The sequence below is a fragment of the Aquarana catesbeiana genome, linkage group LG10, assembly GCF_042186555.1.
Source record: "Aquarana catesbeiana isolate 2022-GZ linkage group LG10, ASM4218655v1, whole genome shotgun sequence".
In the NCBI taxonomy this organism is placed as follows: Eukaryota; Metazoa; Chordata; class Amphibia; order Anura; family Ranidae; genus Aquarana; species Aquarana catesbeiana.
In genome coordinates this window covers 243,816,147-243,843,114 of record NC_133333.1, presented here as the reverse complement: position 1 = coordinate 243,843,114, position 26,968 = coordinate 243,816,147, and the positions used below count along the sequence as shown (strand labels likewise).

The 26,968-nt window shown below is 44.8% G+C and overlaps 1 protein-coding gene across 1 annotated transcript in view; it reads left to right on the top strand.

The window, feature by feature from the left end:
- The first annotated feature begins 361 nt into the window (after window positions 1–361).
- Window positions 362–26,968, top strand: part of STT3A (STT3 oligosaccharyltransferase complex catalytic subunit A) — a 44,239-nt gene continuing 17,632 nt past the window's right edge. Inside the window, exons 1-5 of the mRNA XM_073603560.1 lie at window positions 362–516; window positions 13,641–13,766; window positions 18,154–18,214; window positions 23,420–23,541; window positions 23,714–23,859. Of these exons, the coding sequence (XP_073459661.1) occupies window positions 13,679–13,766; window positions 18,154–18,214; window positions 23,420–23,541; window positions 23,714–23,859 (417 nt within the window). The 5' untranslated portion in view covers window positions 362–516; window positions 13,641–13,678. The remainder of the gene's footprint in view (window positions 517–13,640; window positions 13,767–18,153; window positions 18,215–23,419; window positions 23,542–23,713; window positions 23,860–26,968) is intronic.

The window sequence follows — 26,968 nt, the reverse complement described above, 5'->3', positions numbered from 1 at the left end:
ATATTCCCTGTGTATTTATAGCACGCTGCCTCTAGGTGTCGCCCTTTCCCCCCATTATTGCTGTGCAGTGATTATTAGCACAGCGTCATCGTTTTGTGCTTACAGTACCATTATAACATGTCCATAATTCCTCCTAGACACCAGGTGGCGCTCCCCGACCTCCAGCCCTCCTCCCCAGCTTAGCGCGCCTTGCTGGAATGGACACGTCACTCCTCCCGCCTCAACCTAACTCGGCCTTGGCTTTTCAAGCTTTCCTCCCTGTGACAGTACACGAGCGGAGCCCCGCCCCCACGTGCTTGACGTCTTTTTTGCCGTCGCCCAATGGCCAGCTGCCCCTTCGCCTTCCGTCGGCCGGCCTCGTTTCCGCCCGCCAACCGGTGACGGGGAGGAAGTGCCGGCGGCCAATCGGCGGCTGAGGCCGGGGTCGGAGGCGGGGCGGTCTAGCTGTCAGGTTAGGCTGAGAAAGTGTGGGGAGTTTGATGGGGAGAGTGAGGAGAGAGGAGCGGCTGCAGGCAGGTGAGTGCGATCCGGGATCGGGGTGTGCGCCCCAATCTGTACTGCAATCACAGTCCCCCTCCCGTGTGTTCTTATCCCGGGGACTATGGGGGGGATCACACAGGATGTCCATAACATACAATGTATCCTATTTATTACATATCTTATTTATACATTGTATCCTAGTTATTACATTGTATCTTTTACACAATTATTTATTACAACTGTTATTTATACATTGTATCACATTTATTCCATTCATCTTTTATACAATGTATCATTTTATTACATTTCTCTTTTACATATTGTATACTTAAATGTATTTCCACCATTGCAGCCAGTTTAGATACCCCCTTCCCCTCCCCCCCCCCACACTATATATATATATATATATATATATATATATATATATATAGTGTTCTGTGCTCCCACACACACACACCATACCTAGAGATGTCTTACCCTTGTGGCGGCTTCATACATAGGGGACCCCTTGTGGTCACAGTCGCTCCCAGTGTGCAGTTAGGGGACAGATGAGAGGATATTAAGCCCCGGTTCCCATTTATTTGAATGGTGGGGCGGCACTGATGGGCTGGCACTGGTGGGGCTGGCACTGGTGGGGCTGGCACTGGTGGGGCGGCACTGATTGGGCTGGCACTGGTGGGGCGGCACTGATTGGGCTGGCACTGATTGGGCTGGCACTGGTGGGGCGGCACTGGTGGGGTGCCACTGATGGGCTGGCACTGGTGGGGCGCCACTGATGGGCTGGCACTGGTGGGGCGCCACTGATGGGCTGGCACTGGTGGGGCTGGCACTGGTGGGGCGCCACTGGTAATCAGGACACTGATCATCAGTGTCGATGTCCCTTTAACAAAAGACGGTTAGCTTCTCTCAGTGCGAGGAAAGAAAAGCTGATAACCGTCTCGTGTTGACATCCATGATCGTCTGTCATTGGACTCAGCCGATCATGTGGTAAAGAGCCGCTGTGATTGGCCCTTTACCCCGATCTGTGATCAGCTGAGTCCGAAGGATTCGGAGATCACAGGGCGCACAGGAAGTGCGATCGTGGGAGGACGTCAATAGACGCTCTCCCAGCAAAGTAATCCCGCACTGTAGCCGTCACTCAGCTATAGTGTGGGCGGGAAGGGGTTAAAAACACACTGCATGGAACTCCAAAAGCCGGTGTGGATGCCAATGTGTGGAGGTACCATTGTTTTATTTTTGCCTTCATCTGGATCAACTGTGAGTATAGGATTGTGTGTCTATATATAGGCTTGTATACATTTCTCCCCCCCCCCCCTTCTATTGGTTAAACTGGGTGGGCTTGTGTCTTTTTTTTGTTTTTTTCAACCAGAGTAGCTACACTGTGTGCACAATTATTAGGCAAGTTGTATTTTTAAGGATTCATTTCATTATTGAACTATTACAGTTCTCGCAGTCAATCCGAAATGTTAATAAACCTCAAAATCTGAATATTTCAGAAAGTAAAAGTGAGGTGTTGGTTTTCTTAGTTGAATATCTGTGTGCACAATTATTGGGCAACTATTAGTGTGCAGAATTATTGTGCAACTAAATGAAATTTTTTTTTTTTTTCCCCATCTCACTTGTTTATTTTTTAATCTGTTAAAGCGGAGTTCCACCCAAAAATGGAACTTCCGCTTTAAGGGAAGGTGACCCCCTGACATGCCACATTTGGCATGTAATTTTTTTGGAGCGGAGCGGAAACTCTCTTTTTGGAGGGTTCCAGCTCCCACTTCCTCCCGGGGCTCTGTGGTTCCGGAAGTCAGTTCCTCTCCCCCCCCCTCGGCAATCATCTGGGACAGGTCCCAGATGATTGCCCGGCCAGTCACAGCACGCCTCGCACATACGCAGTGCGTGCCCAGCTGTGAAGCCACAGCCGGGCGCCCACACTGACAATGCCGGCGCCCCGCAGAGAGGAGGGGGAGACGAGCGGGGCTTCATTCCCCCCGCATCACTGGACGCTGAGCCAGGTAAGTGTCCGACTATTAAAAGTCAGCAGCTGCAGTATTTGTAGCTGCTGACTTTTAAATTTTTTGAGACTAATAAACAAACGATTCATAATTTACAAATAAATATTTCTGACATTCAAAAAAAAAAAAAAAAAATCAGCGACCAATATATGACTGCTTTTTTCAGCAACAGCCCTAAGCCTTCCATTCGTGGAGTCTGTCAGTTTCTTGATCTGTTAACGATCAACTTTTTGTGCCGCAGCAACCGCAGCCTCCCAGACACAGTTCAGAGAGGTGAATGGATAAAGGAGAATCCGCAACTCCATACATGCTCTTTAAATCAGTTGTCGTGAACAAGGCCGATGCGGCTGGAACACGTCTACCTCTGCTGTACTTTTATCTTTATGGAGATGTAATAAAATTGGACTGATTTAAAGAGCATGTATGGGGTTGCGGATTCTCCTTTTATCCATTCATCACTTTGGCAGCTGAGCAACTGCACATCCTTCACCCGACAGCTCAGGAGGAGTTTACATTCATCTGGGGTAGTAGCACCTTTCGTTGTTGTTTATGGACTGTTCAGAGAGGTTTTCTGTTTTCCTTCACTGTAAATCTCCCATTTAAGAAGGGCCCACGAGTTCTCAGTAGGGTTTAGGTCAGGGCAGGAAGGGGCCTTCTACTGGATAGCCACGCAGTGGTGTTCTGTACTTTGATGCATGCGATGGAGCAATGTCCTGCATAAATATCCTGGTCTTCTTGAAAGATGCAGACTTTTTCCTGTACCACTGCTTGAAGAAAGTGTCTTCTAAAAACTGGCAGTAGGTTTTGGAGTTGATTTTGAGTCCATCTTCAACCCAGAAAGGTCCACCTAGCTCATCTTTAATACTTCCAGCCCCATACCAGTACCCCACCTCCTTACTGATTCAGCCACAGGCCCATCCATCTGGTCCGTCAAGAGTCACTCTCATCTCATCAGTCCATAAAACCTTTGAAGAATCTTTCTTCAGATATTTCTTGGCCCAGTCTTGGCGTTTCATCTTATGTGTCTTGTTCAGTGGTGGTCGGGTTTCAGCCGTCCTTAACTTGGCCACGTCTCTGAGCACTGAACACCTTGTACTTCTGGGCACTCCAGGTAGGTTACAGTTCTGGAATAGGACAGCGCTGGAGGATAATGGGTTCCTGGTAGCTTCACGTTTGATTCTTCTCAAATCTTTGGCAGTGGTTTTGCATCTTTTTCTCTCAACGCGTTTCTTGCGACCCTGTTGACTATTTGCAGCAAAATAGGGGGGGGGGGGGTACCTGGTTTGACAGGTACCCGCTCCCACTTCCTGCTGAGTTTTCCACGGTGAACTCAGCCGAAAGTTCAGCCCTCGCCGCAGCCAGGCCATCGAGAAAGCACAGCGCGATTTGCGATTGCGTAGTAGGAGATCGGCTGTGAAGCCGCAAGGCGTAACTGCTGGTTTCCCTTACCCAAGGTGGCGGCGCCAGCCCCCCCGAGAGCCGATTCAAGAATCTGCTTGGGAGAGGATACCACGGGATCCCTGGACAGGTAAGTGCCCTAATAGTAAGGTTGCAACCACACACAATCGTGGGCGGAATAGCTGCAAATTTATGCCCTGCGGTTTCAAATGGCTGCAAAGCTCGGGCCGCGTTTGCAATGCTATTATTTTTATTGGCACCCCAAATGTGCCGCAATTTTTTGCCGTGTGGTAATTCGTGCTGCAATCGAGGCAAATCGCAACACTTGTCGCTCAAAAAGGAAATGAGCTACTTTTGGGCGACAACGTCCCGCATTTCATTCTGCCGCGATTGCAGCGAGATTTACCGTGCAAAACTCGCGGTGCAATCATGTGTGAATGCGGCCTAAAAGTCAGCAGCTACAGTATTTATAGTATTTAGAGCCCTTGCACACTGGGACGGGGGGCGGCGTCGGCGGTAAAACGCCGCTATTATTAGCGGCGTTTTACCGTCGGTATGCGGCCGCTAGCGGGGCGGTTTTACCCCCCGCTAGCGGCCGAGAAAGGGTTAAATACCACCGCAAAGCGCCTCTGCAGAGGCGCTTTGCCGGCGGTATAGCCGCGCCGTCCCATTGATTTCAATGGGCAGGAGCGGTAAGGGAGCGGTATACACACCGCTCCTTCACCGATCCGAAGATGCTGCTGGCAGGACTTTTTTTCCCGTCCTGCCAGCGCATCGCTCCAGTGTGCAAGCCCTCGGGGCTTGCACACTGGATACACAGCAGCGGCACTTTCGGGGCGGTTTGCAGGCGCTATTATTAGCGCAATAGCGCCTGCAAACCGCCCCAGTGTGCAAGGGCTCTTAGCAATAAGGAGACCCCCCCCATATCAGGCAGGACGTTCATGGCAGATGCACCAGATGTTATTCTATTGAAAGCTGTAGTTTTAAAAATATTGTAAGAGCCCTTGCACACTGGGGCGGTTTGCAGGCGCTATTGCGCTAATAATAGCGCCTGCAAACCGCCCCGAAAGTGCCGCTGCTGTCATCCCAGTGTGAAAGGCCCGAGGGCTTGCACACTGGAGCGATGCGCTGGCAGGACGGGAAAAAAAGTCCTGCCAGCAGCATCTTCGGAGCGGTGAAGGAGCGGTGTGTATACCGCTCCCTTACCGCTCCTACCCATTGAAATCAATGGGACGGTGCTGCAATACCGCCGGCAATGCGCCTCTGCAGAGGCGCTTTGCGGTGGTATTTAACCCTTTCTCGGCCGCTAGCGGGGGGTAAAACCGCCCCGCTAGCGGCCGCATACCGACGGTAAAACACCGCTAATAATAGCGGCGTTTTACCGCCGACGCCGCCCCCTGCCCCAGTGTGCAAGGGCTCTAAGTGGCACTACCTGCTTCCAGTGCCGGCCGATTCAAACACCCCTCCCCTACATGTAAAATCAGCTTTTTTTTTTTTTTTTTTTTTTTTTTTCATTTTTTTGCTAGAAAATTACTTAGAACACCCAAACATTATGTTTGTTTTAACCTCTTCAGCACCAAAGGTTTGTCTCCCTTTATGACCAGGCCATTTTTTGGGATACGGCACTGCGTTTCTTTAACAGACAATTGCGCGGTCATGCGACGCTGTACACAAATAAATACACAATTAGAGCTTTCTTTTGCTGGTGTTTAATCACCTCTGTGGTTTTTATTTTTTGCACTATAAACAAAAAAGACAATTTTGAAAAAAAAAAAAAAAAAAATAATATATATATATATATATATATATATATATATATATATATATATATATATATATATATATATATATATATATATATATATATATATATATATATATATATATATATATATATATATATATATATATATATATATATAATTCTACCTCTCCTGAGAATGATCGCAGGTTGCCGGCAAGTATCGGGTCCGCCGGACCTGCTGAATGGCTCTTGCTGTGTCCAATCCGAGCGGATCTCCGGTGACGTGCGTGCGCCCCAGACCCAGTGCACAAAGTCACGTACAGGTATATGATTTTGCGCAGGAGGGCCGCCCTGCCACAGTATATCTGTGTGGGGTGGTCCAGAAAGGGGTTAACAGCTCGTCAACTGTGCACTGTAGCTTTAGGTACGTGATTCTCCTTTTCTGGTTAGGGGGCGCACTCCCATTGGCCCAGCTGTGCTGTGATTCGTCACAGCACATGACGGTCACCGGGTACCAGCCAATGTCAATCTAGGAAAAAAAAAAAATTTGAAAGCGCCCGTGTGCTCGCTCGCAGTAGCAAACACATACGTAAGTCCCACCCACATATGAAAACGATGTTCAAACCACACTTGTGATATATCACCAGAAACGTTAGAGCGAGAGCAATAATTCTAGCCCTGAACCCCCTCTGTAACTCAAAACATGTAAGCAGTAAAAATGTTTAAAGCGTTGCCTATGGGGATTTTTAAGCACTGAAGTTTGGTGCCATTCCACGAGCGTGCGCAGTTTTGAAGCATGACATGTTAGGTATCTGTTTACTCGGCGTAACTTCACCTTTCAAATTATGCAGAAAAATTGGGCTAGCTTTACTGTTTTTTTTTTTTTGTGTTTTTTTTGTTTTGTTTTTTAAAGCACAAAACTGTTTGTCCCCCCCCCCCCCCCAAAAAAAAAACGCGTTCGAAAAATTGCTTAGCAAATACCGTGCGAGATAGGTTGCAATGACCGCAATTGTATCCTCTAGGGTCTTTGCTAAAGAAACATATACCGTATTTATCGGCGTATAACACGCACTTTTTTCCCCTTTTAAAATCAGGGGAAAATCGTGGGTGCTCCGAACCCCGCTGGTCTCTACTGATTGTGAGCGGAGCGAGCGCCAGCGATATACACATAGCCGCGTGTACTTGGCTATTCTTGGCTCTACTCAGTCAGGGGCGGGACTGCCAGAGGAGCGGAAACTAGCCGAGTACACTCGGCTTTGTGTATCTTGCCGGCGCTCACTTCTCTCCGCTCACAGTCAGCGGAGATCAGCGTCAATTTTAAAGGGGTTGTATAGTTAATTTTTTTTTTTTTTTTTTTTAAATAACAAACATGTTATACTTACCTTCACTGTGCAGCTCGTTCTGCACAGAGTGGCCCCGAACCTGGTCTTCTGGGGTCCCTCGGCGGCTGTTTCAGCTCCTCCCCGCAAGCATTCACCACCTTAATGCGAGCTCCCTCGCACGGTGGTGAGTGCTTGCGGGCGCGCTCCCGTGATACAGCCGGCGGCTATAGCCGCTCGCTGTATCACTCGGCCCCGCCCCCCGGCACGCCGCGTCATCGGATGTGATTGACAGCAGCGCGAGCCAATGGCTGCGCTGCTTTCAATCCATCCACTGCAGCCAATCAGCGACCAGGCTGAGCTGCAATGAAGATGACGAGGACGAGCAGCGAAGATTCGAGGCGTCAGGTAAGTAAAATGGGGGGCTGGGGGCGGCGGTACTGTCAAAAGTTTTTTCACCTTAATGCATAGAATGCATTAAGGTGAAAAAATTTTTACCTTTACAACCCCTTTAAATAATCACCTGCAGAGGGGCACTGGGCAAGGTTGCAATGATGGACAAGGCTGCAGATGGACACTGATGAGGCTGCATCGATGGGCATTTAAATGTAAGTTTTTTTACCTTAAAATTCCCTCCTAAACTTGGGGTGCGTGTTATACGCCGATAAATACGGTATTATGTTTGGGGGTTCTATGTAATTATGTAAAATGTCAGAATTGGCCTGGGTGGCAAGTGGTTAAATCACATTGCTTATTGCATATTGTACTTATTTGTAGCCTAAATACTGGAATTTGCACTTGAAACTATTTTTTTTTTTTTTAACTTTTGGAACGGCCAGTAAAAACTTGGCTGTGCCAGTAAACTTTGAGCGTTGTGTCAGTAAATTTCAATCTGATAGGTTCCATAGGTAGAGTGACACAAAGCTGTGAGCGGTCAGGCTGGCTGATGATGGTCAAGCAATAGACCGGCGGGGTCCAGGAAGTGTGCTTTGGGGTCTTCTCTACGGCATTCTTCATTCTTGTTCCTAATCGCCATATTCCCCGTCCTCTACAATGACTGAGAATTCACAGATGAAAGGCAGAGGAGGCCTCCCAAGACAGTGATGAATGATCCGACATCCCTCCATTCTAGTCCTCATTACATTTGTCCAGGCTGAGTTCAGACCTTTTACCTTGAATGGTTCTCCTAATCGGAGATCATGGAAACATTGGCGGAGGTGCCAGGAGATCTCTGCAACTGACGCTAAAGATTTTTGTGCCATAATGGACTTCACTGTTTGTTAACCACTTCACTTCATCTCCGGGAAGGTTTTACCCCTTTCATGACCAGGCCCTTTTTTTGCTCTTTACCACTGCGCTATTTTAACCGATTATTGTGCGGTCATGCACACCAACGGAAACAACCCAAAAAATGTACCCAAGTGAAATTTAATATAATTTTTTCACACAAATTAGGGCTTTCTTTTGGTGGTATTTTGATCAAAACTGGGTTTTTTATTTTTTTAAAAATACCGTATATATTGTGGGGGAAAAAAACAATATTTTTTTTACTTTCTGCTATAAAACATATCCAAAAAAATTCTTCAAAAGTTTAGGCCAAAGTGTATTCTGCTGCTTATCGTGTGTGTGTGTGTGTGTGTGTGTGTGTGTGTGTGTGTGTGTGTGTGTGTGTTTTTATTTTGATTTAAAAAAAAAAAAAATCAGAATTTTTTTTTTATTATTATTTTTTTTTTTTTTTTAAATCCTTGATTTATATCCACCTTGGTTTTAGGTGCTATAACTTTCACACAAACCAATGAATGTACACTTATTGGGATTTGTTTTACCAAGGACATGTAGCAGCATTGTTTATTGTACTGTTAAAAGTTGTTTTTAATAAACTTTTTTTTTTTTTTTTTTTAAATCCGAATACAGTTTATTAACAACTTTTAACAGTACAATAAACAATGCTGCTACATGTCCTTGGTAGAACAAATCCCAATAAGTGTACATTCATTGGTTTGCATGAAAGTTATAGCACCTACAAACCAGGGTGAATATAAATCAATGATTTTTCCTTTTTTTTGATTTAAAAAAAAAAAAAAAGAGAAAAATCATTGATTTATATCCACCCTGGTTTGTAGGTGCCTATAACTTTCATGCAAACCAATGAATGTACACTTATTGGGATTTGTTCTACCAAGGACATGTAGCAGCATTGTTTATTGTACTGTTAAAAGTTGTTAATAAACTGTATTCTGATTTAAAAAAAAAAAAATATATATGCTTTGAGATGATAAAAAAAAAAAAAAAAAATCATTGATTTTATATCCACCTTGGTTTGTAGGTGCTATAACTTTCACGCAAACCAATGAATGTACACTTATTGGGATTTTTTTTTACCAAAGATATGTAGCAGCATTGTTTTTTTTTTTTTTTGTACTGTTAAAAGTTGTTAATAAACTTAAAAAAAAAATAAAAAATTTAATAAAATGCTTTTGGAGTAAAAAATCTATCCAAAGATAGTTTTCTATTGAAGATTCATTAATAATTTTGTTTATTCAGCATGAAATGGAGCTTAGTTCTGTAGCATGAGGTTTTATATTCTGCAAAATTTACATTTTTGGTAAACTCATTCAATGAATACAAGCTGAGATAACATGCACTGCATTGACTCATTCACACAATTTCACAGTAACTATGAGATAAAACAAAGTTCAGGAATATTCCTTTTATCCCATTGCTGTGCAAATCTATGTACACTACAAACTGTATGATTGAATAGGCTCTGATATCGCTGGTTTACTAACCCGACAGCTTATTATCCTAAATAGGAAACCTTCATTTTGTTTGCAAATATATTAAAGATTCTAACTACCAGCAAGAATAAGTCCTTACATTTAAAGAGCACCTGTCATATCAGATCCATCATGGCAGCGCCTGTTAGCGGGCATCCACTCACCCGCTGCCGCCACGTCCCTCTCCTTGTGGTGTCACTGCCGCATCACCAGCCGTCCCATTAAAGTGAATGGGACTGTCGGCGAGTCAACAGCGGGTCAGAGGAGGAGCCTCTGTGGGTCAGAGGACAGTTACTCTTTAAAAATTGTGATTTAAATTGACTTGATTTAAATCAAATCCTCCTTGCTACAAACTGGTATAAATACTGGAATTCTCCTCCCCTTTTTTTTTTTTTTTTTTTTTTTTTTTCTTTTCATGTGTGTAAAAAGGCAGGTGTTCCAATACTTTTGGCAATATAGTGTACACACACACACACACACACACACACACACACACACACACACACACACACACACACATTGGGGTTTATTTACTAAAGCTGGAAAGTGCAAAATCAGGCTCACTTCTGCATAGAAACCAATGAGCTTCCAGGTTTTATTACCAAACCTTAATTAAACAAGCCGAGGTTAGAAGCTCATTGGTTTCTATGCAGAAGTGAGCCTGATTTTGCACTTTCCAGCTTTAGTAAATAAACCCCACTGTGTACTTAAAAGGTGGGGTATGCCTGTATCTAGGTAGGCCACACTTGCATGTATCCTGACCTAGTTAAAGTAATATTAAAGGCAGACTTTTTTTTTTTCTTTTTTTTTTGTATTAAAAAAATAAATGTGTGTATATGTGTAAAATATATATATATATATATATATATATATATATATATATATATATATATATATATATATATATTATACTGAGGGGGCAAATAAAAATTATATATATATATATATATATATATATATATAAAATTTTATTTGCCCCCTCAGTTAGTTTGGCACAGAGCAGCCCAGGTCCCCCTCTTCTCGGGTCCCATGTTGGCGCTCCTGCCGAGTGCCCCCATATTGAGCAGCTTGCGATGGGGGCAGCACCCAAGCTGCTATGTGTGTCCATTCACACACAGAGCACTGCTCGGCCCTGCCCCCGCTCTCTCCTCATTGGCTCACTGGCTATGATTGACAATGGCTCCCACTGCTGTCTCAGCCAATGAGGAGGAATGGACCTGGGAGAGCAGCTGCTCTCGTGCACATCGCTGGATCGTGATAGGGCTCAGGTAAGTATTGGGGCTGCTGCATACAGAAGGCTTTTTACCTTCATACTTAGAATGCATGAAGGTAAAAAAACCTTCAGCTTTTACAACCACTTTAATGACCACATGTGATGCTGGGCCTGCAGGACTGAATGAACAGACCGGGCTAGGGACTGGCAGGCTAGGGAGGAAAGGGCTAGATAATCATAGAAATTGTTCAACTGGGAACTGAGATGGGCTCTATCTGACTTACTAATGCACATTGTGAGAAGCTCACAGTGTGCAGAGAAATCAGAATGGACCATTTCTGTACAGAAAAGGAGCCGGTACAACTGTGCAAGACTTAAAAGTAAGGCTGGATCCAATTACCTGGCCCTGGTGTCATTGCATTTTCCTAGCAAGGTCAGTGAATGACGACGACACAAATCGATACAAGTCATCCGAATTTATCTCCTGACCACATTGCCAGGATTCCTCCTTGCCAAGAGATTACTGGACCTCGTGGGGTTTTTTTTTTTCCATCCACAAGCTGTAATTTTTGGCCTGCAGCCCGTTATTGCAGAGTGCCGGCTCAGGACAAGAGCTTTGTGTTTCCTCGAAGGCTTTTGAAAGATGAATTCTCTGGAGGTAGAAAACTCCTGTAGTAATGTGGGATGCAAAGCACTGAATATTAAATGTTTGACGTGTACTTCCAGTGCAACACAGCAGAATGTTTTAGGCTGAAGACCACGGAGCAGGTTAAAGCCTCCTTTTTTTTTTTTTTTTTTTTTTTTTTTTTGCTTAAATTTTGTCTAGAACAGTGGTCTCTTAACTGTGGCTCTTTGCTTGCTTTTATCTGACCCTTGGTGCACAATTCCTCCCAAAGACGCCAATGTTGGGGCACCTGTCCTCTCGGGAGCGCCAATGTTGGAGCACCTGTCCTGTCGGGGGCGCCAATGTTGGGGCACCTGTCCTCTGTCGGGGGCGCCAATGTTGGGGCACCTGTCCTCTGTCGGGGGCGCCAATGTTGGGGCACCTGTCCTCTGTCGGGGGCGCCAATGTTGGGGCACCTGTCCTCTGTCGGGGGCGCCAATGTTGGGGCACCTGTCCTCTGTCGGGGGCGCCAATGTTGGGGCACCTGTCCTCTGTCGGGGGCGCCAATGTTGGGGCACCTGTCCTCTGTCGGGGGCGCCAATGTTGGGGCACCTGTCCTCTGTCGGGGGCGCCAATGTTGGGGCACCTGTCCTCTGTCTTAGGCGCCAACGCTGGGGCACCTGTCCTCTCTCGGGGGCGCCAACGCTGGGGCACCTGTCCTCTCTCGGGGGCGCCAACGCTGGGGCACCTGTCCTCTCTCGGGGGCGCCAACGCTGGGGCACCTGTCCTCTCTCGGGGGGCGCCAACGCTGGGGCACTGTTTACTCCTGCTGCCCCCCCTAAAGTTTGGGGGGCAGCCAACTGGCCCTTTTGTTTAGAATGTTTGGAGACACCTCCCCCCCCCCCCCGGTTTAGGGGAACAATAAGGCTCCATTCACGCTAATGCGTTTTTTGATGCATTTTGCAGAAATGCATGGGAATTTTTTTAACATGGGTTCCTATGGAACACGTTTACATCAATGCATTTTTGTGCCTCTGCGTTTTTGGAAAGGGTTGGGGACTTTTTTTCATGCAAAATGCAGCGTTTTGTGTGTAATAGAATTCAATGGACCCGCATCCAAAAAAAGTACAGCGTTTTTGCCACGTTTTGCCTTTTTTTTTCCTTTCATTATTTTTAACACTGTATACAGTATTAAAAAAAAAACTGTAAAAAAAAATTAAACGCAAAACGCATGTTCAAAAATGCGGCAAGCACTGCAGAAACGCTCAAAAGCAATATGCATAGGTATGAATTGAGCCTAATGCCGCGTACACACGGTCGGACTTTTCGTCTACAAAAGTCCGACAGCCTGTCCGACAGACTTCCGGCGGACTTTCGGCGGACTTGCAGCAGACTTTCTAACGAACGGACTTGCCTACACACGACCACACAAAAGTCCGACGGATTCGTACGTGATGACGTACACCGGACTAAAATAAGGAAGTTCATAGCCAGTAGCCAATAGCTGCCCTAGCGTGGGTTTTTGTCCGTCGGACTAGCACACAGACGAGCGGATTTCGGGGTCCGTCGTAGTTACGACGTAAAGATTTGAAGCATGTTTCAAATCTAAAGTCCGTCGGATTTGAGGCTGAAAAAGTCTGCTGAAAGTCCAGAGAAGCCCACACACGATCGGATTACCAGCCAGCTTTAGTCCGTCGGCGTCCGTTGGACTTTTGTAGACGAAAAGTCCGACCGTGTGTACGCGGCATAAGACCATAGCAGGGTCCAAAGTCCTGATCTGGTTGTGAGGATGCCAAGGGACAGTTCACTGCTGGATCATAGAGGAGCGCCCCCTACCGGAGGAGTGGAAGATTGGGTAAGAAAAAACGGTTTCTCCTCTCCCCAGGACAAAACAAGCAATTCCCCCTTGCAGTTCAGGCACAGTCCCACTGCAAGGGATCATTTTTTTTTTTGCCCGGAGTTGGGCTTTAAAGTCTCCCAGATGTTTCAAGTTCCTCTCCCCCCATGTACAACCATTAGGATAAAAGCCATTTGCCATACTGTGTTCTGGTCACGTTTTGAATTCAGAATCCTTACAACCTCTTTTTTTGTATTTACAGGTGTTTAAGTGTTGTGCGTCCCATCCCTACATGTGAAGATGACTCGGTTAGGGTTTCTGCGGCTGTCCTATGAGAAACAGGACACTCTCCTCAAACTCCTCATCCTGTCCATGGCTGCAATTCTCTGTAAGTATCCTGACCGGCTTCGCCTAGTTTCCTAATGAAACCGTGGTTCCTTTTGAACTTATTTTGGGGTTTTATAGTATATACATTCTCCATTGAAATTGCATTTTGGGGATGTTGTGTTGGTTAATAGGAACGGGCCTGGTACAGGCCGCCCCCCGGGTTACAAACAAGATGGGGGTCTGTAGCTTTGTTCTTAAGTTGAATCTGTTTGTAAGTCGGAACAGGTACATTTTTTTAGGTGTAGCTTCAGCCAAAAAAACAATTTTTTAAGCTTTTTGGATAGCATAGGGAAGGGTTAACACCCCTGTAATGTTTGTTTTGCTGTCTGTGCCCCTGTTCAGAAGATGTCACCTCACTTTCTGTCCCAATGACAATTGGATTTTGAAAATTTTAGGGTTGTTGTGGAAACAAGAATTGGTGATAAAGCTTCAGTGGAGACACCTTTTTCCCATGATAACTCTTACAGGAGTGAATTTCCCTTCCTAGGGGTAAATTTCCCCTCACTTTCTGTTGTCTCCCTCTGTTTGTAAGTAGGAGTCGTTTGTAAGTCGAATGCTTGTAACTAGGGGACCGCCTGTAGTCTTCTCCACCGTGCTTTTGTGCCGGAGGCATTGCCAGGTAATCGCCCAACACAAGACAGAAAAAGGTCAAAACCTCATTGAGGACTGACGCGTTTCGTCCCTCCTACCGGGGCTTGGTCACAGAGGTGGGAGGGCATATGAGCAGGGCAGAGACTTCTATTTGCATCATCGGTCTGTGAAGGGGAAGTGAAAGTGTGTGTGTGGTATGTATTGATGAGGATGGTGTGTAGAAAATATGTGAGACAAGCTAAAGGTAAAAGTTTATTGAAGAAAGATATAAAAAAAAATAGAAAAAAGAAGTGAATAAAATTTGTGAAAATCATGAATAATGATTAAAAATTGAACACCGTTTTAATGGGGGGGGGAAAAGGGAGGGAACTCTATTCAAAGGAATGACCCTTCTTCCTTTTTTTATTTTCTATTTTTTTTTTTTTTTTTTACACTTTATTTTTTTGTAATCACTTTACATAAATTTTCTCACTTATTAGCATTTTCCTACACCTTTATTTTTATATACACTTCTCATTTATTTTCTTATGTGCCGGTTCACACAAGACGCGGCACGACTTGCAGGTCGCCTCACCGAGGCGACCTGCACACGACTGCCGGGGCGACTTGCAAGACGACTTCTGTATAGAAGTCTATGCAAGTCGCCCCCAAAGTAGTACAGGAACCTTTCTTCTAAGTCGGAGCGACTTGCGTCGCTCCGATTAGAACGGTTCCATTGTACAGAACGGGAGGCAACTTGTCAGGCGGCTAGGTCGCCTGACAAGTCGCCCCCGTGTGAACCGAGCCTAATTCCCTTTATTTTCTTGACATCCTTCAAATAAGATTTCTTATCCCATTCTTGTTTTTGCTCATTAAATGTTTTTCAATTTCAGTTTTCTATTTTTCTTTTCCCCTTTTTTTAAAAATTTTTTGTTATACCTTTTGCATTATCTGTATTTAATTTTGTAGAAATATATTGCTGAATTCAAGGTATGAATGTCTTGCATAGTTGCATTGGTCCAGGGTTTCCATACCTGTGCAAGTGGAGAATTGCTGTAGTAGTCACCGCTACTACAGCGATTTGCTACTGTGTCTTCTGGGTCCCGTGCTGAGTAGCTGCCCTGCTGCATAGTAACCTCAGGGGATTGCGTGCTTAACATGGGCACCATTCACAGAATATCTTGCTTTTTTTTTTTTTTCCTCAATGAATACTAGATGTTCTCTTATTGGACAAGACAGAAAGCTGGGGTGGTGACATCAGGATCTCCACCTTGTCCATTCAGAGATCGCCATGCATTCACTGAGGAAAATTTAAGTCATTCTGTAAATGGTCTCCGCGCTGAACAAGCGACCTCCTGTGGTTATTATACAAGAGGGTAGCCACTATTTTTGGTTTTCAATCGTTACATCACTACTCCGCCTCTTTAACTTGTCCAATCCATAGAATATTTTTATATTCTCTGACTAACAGTGGTGCTGAGTAAGCTGCCCCCTGTTCAATATGTAGTGGGGCACTTGCAGCTTCCACAGTTGTCCCATAGGCAGGGCATACAGTACTTGCCTGTTTTGTGCAGTGGTTTTGCACAGAACAGCCCCAATCCTTCTCTTCTGTGGTCCCTCACTGGCGCTCCTGGCTCCTCCCTCCTGCTGAGTGCCCCCACAGCAAACGGCTTGCTATGGAGGATGCAGAGCCGCTGCTCTGCGTGTCCATTCAGACACTGTGCTGCGGCTCGACCCTGCTCCCTCCTCTCTCTCTCTTCCCATTGGCTAAATGGCTGTGATTGACAGCAGCGGGAGCCAGTGGCTCCTGCTGCTATCTCAGCCAATGAGGAGGGAGAATGCATGAAGGTAAAAAAACCTTGAGCCTTTAGAACCACTTGCCACCCAGGCCAATTCTGACATTTCTCTCCTACATGTAAAATTGGTCTTTTTTTAGCAAATAGAAAAAAAAAATTACATAGAACCCCCAAACATACATAGATTTTTTTTTTTTTTTTTTTTCTTTAGCAGAGACCATAGAGAATACAATGGCGTTTGTTGCAACTTTTTATCTCGCACGGTATTTGCGAAACAATTTTTCAACCGCTTTTTTTTTTTTGGAAAAAAAACTGTTTCATGCTTTAAAAAAAAAAAACAGTAACGTTAGCCCAATTTTTTTGCATAATATGAAAGATGAAGTTTACGCTGAGTAAATAGATACCTAACATGTCACTCTTCAAAATTGCGCACGCTCCTGGAATGGCGCCCAACTTGGTACTTAAAAATCCCCCATAGGCGACGCTTTAAATTTTTTTACTGGTTACATGTTTTGAGTTACAGAGGAGGTCTAGGGCTAGAATTATTGCGCTCGCTCTAACGTTCGCGGCGATACCTCACATTTGTAGTTTGAACACCGTTTTCATATGTGGGTGCGACTTACGTATGCGTTCGCTTCTGCGTGCGAGCACATGGGGACAGAGGCGCTTTAAATTTTTTTTTAATTCTTAATTTTACTTTTATTTTTTTAGTTTGACACTAAAAAAAAAAAAAAAAAAAAAAAATTAATTGATCACTTTTTATTCCTATTACAAGGAATGTAAACATCCCTTGTAATAGGAATATGGCATCACAGGTCCTCTTTACAGTGAGATATGGGGTCAATAAGACCCTGCATCTCACATCTAGGCTGGGAAGGCTGAAATAAAAAATAAAAATGATCTCTGCTTCCCAGCCGAGGCGACACTGTTTGTTTGAATGCAGAGGACGGGTGTGAACTCGTAACATAGCGCCCGGGCTCTGAACGATCATAGAGACTCCGGCGACCATCTGGTCCGCCGGAAATCTCTATGGTAAACATCCGGGGGCCAGCGGATTCTGTCTCCGACTCACCGATGGCATCCCCGGTTGCGTTTTTTAAAGTCCTGCTTGGTGCATTTTGACAATAAGGAAGCATTCTCATCCGCTTACATTGCTTGCTGTCCTGCTCCTAGTGTAATTCTTATGCCCCGTACACACGGTCCGACATTGATCGGACATTCCGACAATAAAATCCTAGGATTTTTTCCGATGGATGTTGGCTCAAACTTGTCTTGCATACACACGGTCACACAAAGTTGTCGGAAAATCCGATCGTTCCGATCGCGGTGACGTAAAACACATACGTCGGGACTATAAACGGGGCAATAGCCAATAGCTTTCATCTCTTAATTTATTCTGAGCATGCGTGGCACTTTGTGCGTCGGATTTGTCTACACACGATCAGAATTTAAAGGATCGGATTTTGTTGTCGGAAAATTTTGTAGCCTGCTCTCAAACTTTGTGTGTCGGAAATTCCGATGGAAAAAGTCAGATGGAGCCCACACACGGTCGGAATTTCCGACAACACGCTCCGATCGCACATATTCCGTTGGAATGTCCGACCGTGTGTACAGGGCATTAGGCTGCGTTCCCACTAGTGCAACTTTTGGAGTGTGATTTTTCATACGACTTTACACTCTGTCGCTCAAGGTTGTGAAGGAACCTTTTCCATGTGGCTGTGACTAAGTCGCATAGATTGGAATGGGTGCCATTGAAATCAATGTACTACTACTTGTCATGCGACTTTTTTGTGTCCATGGTCACATGACAAGTCGCACTAGTGGGAAGCGGCGCCTTATTGTGTATGGGAAAGTTACTAGAAGCAGGTATAAAGTCAGGTCTGTGTTATCTATCAAGTCAACAACGCAATGATTTTAATAAATGCCAAAACAATCCACCTATGTGTATGTTGGTCTAATGTTCAGTTTGTTAGCTAAGCTTCAGGCAGATATAAAATAAACACATTTTCTGTTTCTTTTCAGCTTTTTCAACCAGGTTATTCTCCGTGTTGAGGTTTGAAAGTGTCATCCATGAGTTTGATCCGTAAGTTTACCATCTTATTGCGTTCTTCTAGTAGAGGTGCTGCATAGGAAGTGGTTAGGTGTGACTGATTAGTATATAGTACTTTGTATGTATAGATCAAAGAGATGGCATGCATGTGTTTATTCCACACCCTGAACTTCATACACAGGAACTTTAATGATGTCTTTTTTGGGTGTTTGAGGTCTGGTTTACGGCTTTAATTTGGAGTAATGATCTATCCACCCAGCTATTTACTACTCCGGTTTCCCAGACTCGTTATGTCAAGTCTGCGACTCGTTATTTAGGGAGAGCTTAGCAACCTGAAAGTTAAACTCCATAATTTACTCGTATATCGGAGAATGCACAGAATAATATACCGTACTCATACCTCCCAACTGTCCCTGATTTCGAGGGACTGTCCCTGATTTGCAGAAATGTCCCTCTGTCCCTCATTCTTCTAAATTTGTCCCTCGTTTTGGTCTGATCTATATAGATGTATATAAAATGCACTTTTTATCTATCACAAAGTGTTTCCCGGTGCTAAACCTTTTCATCTGATTCCTAAATTGCTGTATTTGTAAATTCCAAAAGCCAATATAAAGGAATAGTAGTGGTAAAAAAAACACTTGTGGGTTTAACCAATTTTTTTTATTTTTATTTTTTACAATTCTCCTTTTTAAGGGTGTGTGGCAAAGGGTGTGTCCTATGCCTGCATACTTTTGCTGATAGGTGTCCCTCATTCCCATCTCAGAAAGTTGGGAGGTATGCGTACTTGCTGTAAGGACTTTTGAAGAAGGAACATTAAAGAGGAGCTCCAGTCTGGGGGAGAAAAAATTTAAGTCAGCAGCTACAGCCATGGCCGAAAGTGTTTTGAGAATGACCCAAATATTTAATTTTCACAAAGTCTGCTGCTTCAGTGTTTTTAGATCTTTTTTTGTCAGATGTTACTATGGTATACTGAAGTATAATTATAAGCATTTCATAAATGTCGAAGGCTTTTATTGACAATGACATGAAGTTTATGCAAAGAGTCAATATTTGCAATGTTGAGTTTTCTTTTTCAAGACCTCTGTAATTCTCCCTGACAACTTCTGGGCCACATCCTGACTGGCAGCCCATTCTTGCATAATCAATGCTCGGAGTTTGTCAGAATTTTGTGTTTTTTGGGGGGTTTTTTTGTTCACCCGCCTCTTGAGGATTGACCACAAGTTCTCAATGGGATTAAGGTCTGGGGAGTTTCCTGACCATGGACCCAAAATTTCGATGTTTTGTTCCCCAAGCCACTTGGTTATCACTTTTGCCTTATGGCAAGGTGCTCCATCATGCTGGAAAAGGCATTGTTCTTCACCAAACTGTTCTTGGATGGTTGGGAGAAGTTGCTCTCGGAGGATGTTTTTGTACCATTCTTTATTCATGGCGGGGTTCTTAGGCAAAATAGTGAGTGAGCCCACTCCTTTGGTTGAGAAGCAATCCCACCCATGAATGGTCTCAGGATGCTTTACTGTTGGCATGACACAGGACTGAAGGTAGTTCTAACCTTTTCTTCTCCGGACAAGGTTTTTTGGATGCCCCAAACAATTTGAAAGGGGATTCATCAGAAAAAATGACTTTCCCCCAGTCCTCAGCAGTCCAATCCCTTTTCCCTTTGCAGAATATCAGTCTGTCCCTGATGTTTTTCCTGGAGAGAAGTGACTTCTTTGCTTCCCTTCTTGACACCAGGTTATCCTCCAAAAGTCTTCTCCTCACTGTGCGTGCCGATGTCCTCACACCTGTCTGGTGCCATTCCTGAGCAAGATCTGTACTGGTGGTGCCCCCGATCCCGCAGCTGAATCAGCTGTAGGAGATGGTCCTGGCGCTTGTTGGACTTTCTTGGGTGCCCTGAAGCCTTCTTCACAAATGCAGTGGAAATGTGTGTTTTTGATTATTGAAGTGGATGTAAGCCCTCACATATACCCAGTGAAGTGAACAGCCTCAGATGATACACAGAGATGAAACTAATCTCCCTACATAAGTTTTACTTGTATATCTGCTGTCTTCAGCTTTATATACTGTTTAGAAAGTTCAGATCATGTTAGGAGATTTTTCTCTTCCTGGAGATTTTTCTCTTCTCTACTGCAGTGAAGCCTGGGCATACAGCCAAGACAGCTGATTGGAGGAAAGACACACACCCCCTCTCCTTATAGGTAGAGACTTTCAGCTCCGTTATTTGAATAGTTCAGGTCTCTGCTAATCTATTTATAGCATCCTCCCCAACACAAAACTCCGGCTGCTTTTATCATATGTGACGGAGAACTTAACAGAAGTTATCAGGCTGATAACAGAAGAACGGAGCAGGGGACAGCCACGGGACATAGTGCTTTGCAGACAAATAAGAACACTGAAGATTTACATGCCCAGCTTTCATGAATCGGGTTTACCTCCTCTTTAAGTTAATTTTCATGGCAAAGAGGGACTTTCATCTATAGTGAATTCATCTATTCACTATACATAGCTTTCTGGCGTATATGCAAATTGCCATCATAAAAACAGAGGCAGCAGACTTTGTGAAAATGTAATATTTATGTCATTCTCCAAACTTTTGGCCACAACTGTACAAATACTGTAGCTGCTAACGTTTAATATTAGGACATTTACCTGTCCAGGGATCCCGCAATGTCGGCAACCCAAGCCGATTCGTCCATTGACTTCAGGTGCAGGCGCCGGCATTGTAAGTAACGAAAAGCCTGAAGACTGCGCATGCATGAGTCACACTGTGCTTTCTGAACGGTCCCACCGTCTTCTGGGCCCTCTGTGTGTCCCAAAAGGCAGCGGCGGGGGGGGGGGGAAGGAGTAGGCGCCAGATATGTTGTGGATTGCCAATTGGCGATCCTACCCGGAAGTGGGAGCATATACCTGTCAAAACCAGGTAACACCCCCCCCCCCCCAAAAAAAAAATATAAAATGCAGCAGTGGATGGGGGGGGGGGGGGGGGAATACGAACAAGCAGTGCTTCCCCTTTTGGGTGGACCTCCGTTTTTTAACTGTGATTCTGAATGTAAAAAGTCCTGGAAGCCAAACCCTTAACGGGAAGATTGTTATTATCCCCCCAAAAAAATCTAGAGGGCCCATTCAGACTATTTGCATTGGGATATACTAGGCTGCACAGTCCCAACACTGGGGTTGATTTACTGAACCTGTAGAGTGCAAAATCTGGTGCAGATGTGTGTGCATGGTAGCCAATTTGGCTTCTAACTTCAGCTTGTTCAATTTTAAAGGGGTTGTAAAGGTAAAAATTTTTTCACCTTAATGCATTCTATGCATTAAGGTGAAAAAACTTCTGACAATACCGCCACCCCAGCCCCCCCGTTTTACTTACCTGACGCCTCGAAAGTCAGCTTCTCCCGACATCTATTCCTCCGCTCACCCTGGCCGCTGATTGGCTACAGTGGATGGATTGGAAGCAGCGCAGCCATTGGCTCGCGCTGCTGTCAATCACATCCAATGACGCGGCGCGCTGGGGGGCGGGGCCGAGTGATACAGTGAGCGGCTATAGCTGCCGGCTGTATCACGGGAGCGCGCCCGCAAGCACTAACCACCATGCGAGGGAGCTCGCATTAAGGTGGTTAATGCTTGCGGGGAGGAGCTGAAACAGCCGCCGAGGGACCCCAGAAGAGCAGGTTTGGGGCCACTCTGTGCAGAACGAGCTGCACAGTGAAGGTAAGTATGACATGTTTGTTATTTTAAAAAAAAAAAAAAATTTTTACCTTTACAACCCCTTTAAGCTTTGACACAAATCCTGGAAGCTGAAGGTTTCTATGCAGAGTGGCACCAGATTTTGCACAGTCCACAGAGACGAGGCAATTTTCCTTTTTTTTTTTTTTACTTTTTCTAATGGTGTCAGTTCACAGCACTGCGGTGTGCGCTGAAAAAATGTACTGCGTGCAGGCTGCGACTCAAAATGCCACAACCCATCGCTGCTATGGTGACTAGAACTTGAAGCGGAATTAAATTTCACAATTTTTTTTTTTTTTTTTTGGGGGGGGGGGCCCCTAGAAGTTTTATGCCATAATATGCTCCGTATGCGCTGCTTATTGGCACCTTATGACAGACTTGCCTGTCAAGCAGTGCCCTCCAGTGCTGTGCTATCAGCGCTCTCTGCTGGTTGTGGACACTTCCTTCTCCCAGTCTTCCTCCCGGGTTTAATGGCCGGGCAACAATTACGTCAGTCCCGCACATGGGCATGCGAATTGCATCGTCGTGGCACAGGGTGGGTGCAATTAACGTACCCCCCGAACTGGGCATGTGTGACTCAAGGTACATTACCGCTAACGGGCAGAGAAAAGCATTTATGACAGCAGAGACTAATAATTGTAAAAACACAATTCGCTTCACTTCCTGATTCCCTTACCGAAGATGGCGGCAGCACCTGACTGCCGAGGGAGAGATTGGCTTCGGGTGCCAACATCGCGGGCGCCCTGGAAAGGTAAGTGTCCTTATTTTAAAAGTCGGCAGCTGCAGTATTTGTAGCTGCTGACTTTAAAAAAAAAAAATCGGCGGACCTCCGCTTTTAATAAAATGGAATTTGTGACATTATAATTATGGTTGCACTGATAAAGGTATTGGTGCTGATACTAAGCATTTGCACAAGTGTTTGTACTCTTGCAGATGCTCTGATACCTAAAACCCATACCTTTTTTTTAAAAGTGAGATTTGAGCCCATACAAAATGTATGGGCTCAAATCGCACTGCAAAAATCGCATGTGATTTGAACAGGCATGCGATTCCTGTCTGAATCGCATGCAGTTTCCTGCACTGCTTCGGTGTGAACCTAGGCTTGTTATAGTGACTACAGCCTTGGTTCACACAGGGGGCGGTGCAGGAAACTGCATGTGATTCATACAGGAATTGCAGCGCATCTTTGCAGTGCGATTTGAGCCCATTCATTATGTATGGGCTCAAATTGCACCGCACAGTATTGATGATTGGTATCGGCACAGGTATCAGTACTCTTAAAAAACAGGTATGTTTGCATCTCTAATTTCAATAAGTCTAATAAAAAAAAAAAAATGCACAATGCAGCGTGATCAGCGCTCCAGCACTTTGCCCCTCTTAGCACACACCAGAACCTGTGCGATCAGCTGCTGGTGTGACACCAGATTGTTCAACTATGCTCCAACCTGATGTTAAACGATGTCCTAGTGACTTGTTTGTTTTTTAAAATTGGTCCCGTTTTCCTGCGTTTTTCAGGTACTTTAACTACCGAACCACAAGGTTTCTGACAGAGGAAGGATTTTACAATTTCCATAACTGGTTCGATGACCGTGCCTGGTATCCCTTAGGGAGGATTATAGGGGGAACCATTTATCCAGGTATGTAAGATCAAGGCGCTGGACCTAATGATTGTGCCTAACGACCTGTCTTTAGCCAAGCTTACTTTGTCATGTGTTACACAAGGCTTCTTTGGTACATCACATCTGATATAAAATGTTGTGATATCCCCTGGAAGATATTATAATAATTATTGTAATGGCTCTTCTTTAGGTTTGATGATCACATCGGCAGCCTTTTACCACATTCTGCACTTCTTTCATGTCACCATCGACATCCGAAATGTATGTGTGTTTCTGGCTCCTCTCTTCTCCTCCTTCACCACCATTGTGACCTACCACCTCACCAAAGAGCTAAAGGTAAGTGTGGCACATCAGTGTATATAGTATCTTCTGTTAGGCCTTGGTCACACGGGTGTACTGCCGTGTTCACCTACAGGAAAATATGCACAGGTGTTTTCGGTGCAGGAAGTCCCATTCTTGTCAGGTTCCATTCACACTTGTATGACTCCAAAGTTTGCGTGGCTTTGGAGTGCAATTTTGGATGGGTGCAACTTGGATACGACTTTAGCTTTGACCAGTGATGATTGACAGCTGTTGCATTGTATATTATTCAGGTTTGACTCTCATGCAACTTCTGAGGATTAACATTTGAAGTCCTCAAGGTGCATGAAAGTCGAACCAAAGTACTGCATAAACTACTTTTTGAATTTGCTGCAACTTTAAGTCGAGCATGTATGAATGGTTATCGTTGGGAAAACATGGGTAACAATTTGTCATGTAACTTTGATGTCCAAAGTTGCATTGACAAGTCACACAAGTGTGATTGGAGCCTTATGCCGCGTACACACGAGCGGACATTACGGCGGACTTTGCCCGGCGGACTTTTCGATGTACTTTCCGACGGACTTTCTGAATGAATGGACTTGCCTACACACAATCCACCAAAGTCCGTCGAATTCGTACGTGATGACGTACGACCGGACTAAAACAAGGAAGTTCATAGCCAGTAGCCAATAGCTGCCCTAGCGTGGCTTTATGTCCGTCGAACTAGCATACAGACAGCGGACTTTTCGACCGGACTCGATTTCAACGGATAAATTTTAAACAAGTTTCAAATCTAAGTCCGTCCAACTTTTGAGAAAACAAAGTCCGCTGGAGCCCACACACATCGAATTGTCCGACGAAATCCAGTCCGCCGGGCAAAGTCCGCCGTAATGTCCGCTCGTGTGTACGCGGCATTAGGACACAGTGGGCACACGTACACAGCCGCTGCTCCTAATTTGACACCTGTGCACCTACGCAGATGTCCACTTTGGGAGCAGCGACCGTGGCCGCATCGTCCTAGTTGACAAGAATAGGACTGCCTGCATAGGGGCGGATGGAACACTTGCGCATCCACATGGGCAAACGCAGATGTATGCTGTAGTACATCCATGTCAACAAGGCCTTACATGCAGGTTACTTTAGGTCTATTTTCCCATGCAGACCTCTGGGCTGCCCTAGAAGGATAGGCAATAAGCATAAACCAGAAGGATATTGCTTCTCCCCTTGTGTTCTATGCCACTCTGTACAGGAAGACTGATTTCAGTTTAAAGGTTAAGTTCACCTGTTGGAAAAATAATAAATGCAAGGTTTTTGTAGGTAGGTGAAAAAAAAAATTGCATTTTTCCCCCCCCTCTAAGGAACTTTCAAAGCTTTGCACCCATGATCAGCAGATTGCGTGTGCAATGTACGGCTTCTGCAAACTCTCAGGATAGCTGTCTAGTCGTGCCTCCGATCTGGGCAGGTGGTAACTTGGGAGCAGGAAGATCAATGAACTGAATGAAGATGCCCGCCAGCCCTCATAGTTCATTGAGTACTACAAGCTGCCTGCCGCAGTGGCTGATGGTACTTGTAGTCTATTCATTCACAGGAAACGTGGCCATGTGGGTGGAGCGCCGCGCAGCCGTGCTATTTTCAGATTGTGACAGCTGGTGCAGGGGGAAGATCCCTTTGCCCGCTGTCACAGGGAGGGGGGTGATCAAGGGGAGAAGGTGCAGATGCTGAAACATGTTACACATTCCAGCCCAAAAATGGGTGCAACATGTTCCAAAGGTAAATGTATCCTTTAAGCCTGGTTTCAATGAAATCGCATCAGGCTCCTAAGCCCCGAGGTTCACTACCAGAAATGCTCCCTGGAAGATGCTTCTACCTCCACCAGTGTCACACCATACTCCCCATATTCTTCGATTCACTGTGGAAATACTATACTGAGATCCCTGGAAATCTCATGGGAACTGGGCTCTCTGGCCTGCTTTGCCCCTCTCTCTTTTAGTGTCTGTCATAAATTGTCACGCAGGAAAACATGGGAGAAAAAAATATCACGCAATCCAACTCTGTAATATACCGTCCTTGGAGTAGACTGGATGCATATAAAATACAAGACGCCCTGTGTGTTGGGCTTAAAGTGCAATTCCAGCTTCATTCTAACTAGTCGTAAAACTGTCCCCTCCCCCCTCATAACATCTATGCTAACTAACCTGTGTAAGAATGATGTATATACTTTCCTATTTTATAGCTTATCCGGCTCCTTTGTATCAGCCAGTGCTGCTGCAGGGAGCGCAAACAACAGATGGGCCATAAGAGCCTATCGGTGATATCCCCACTTTAGGATTTCCTAGCCTAGAGCTCTCTCCTCTCCCCTGCAGCGGCTGGCTGACACGGGATCACATGATCAGACCAGAGTGGTCTGAAAATGGAGAAGTATATTCATCTTTCCTACACAGGATAGCTGGCATAGGTGTTAGTAGGGGGGGGGGTTGCACTTTATAGTCCTATTGCACCTTAAAGTTCACCTTTCTGAATGTGTTCCACTCATATTTAGGGTGTAACATAATCAGCCCCCACCTCCCTGTGACAGCAGCAGGCAGGGATCTTCTCCCTGCACCCACTATCACAATTCGAAGAGTTCTGTGAATGAATAAACTACAACTACCATCTTCCATTGTGACATACCGCTTGTAGTTCCCCGTGAATTGCAAGGGAGCTGGTGAGCGCTTCTGTAGTTCATCTTCCTGGACTTCAATAATGGTTTGCCTGTACGGGAGGTACAAGAGTCTGCAGGATCCTGGCAATGCACCTACAATCTGCTGATTGCACTTCTTCTTTTTTTTTTTTTTTTTTTCTTTTTTTTTAAAGATCTTCTTTTTATTATTTTATGGTTTAAAAAAATAAAAAAAAAAAAAGACAAGACGAAATAAAACATGCACATTAGATCAAAATAATGAAGCAACTTCAAAATCCAATCACATTGCTAGATATAGATATAGATATAGATATATCTATATATATATATAGATAGTGTATTATATATATTTTTTTTTCCCCTCTTGTAACACGGCTAAAGCCCTTATTTTGCATACATTTTAGTTTTTTTTTCTTTTGATTGCTTTATAGATTTTCTGCTCACCTATTATGTTAAGATTTG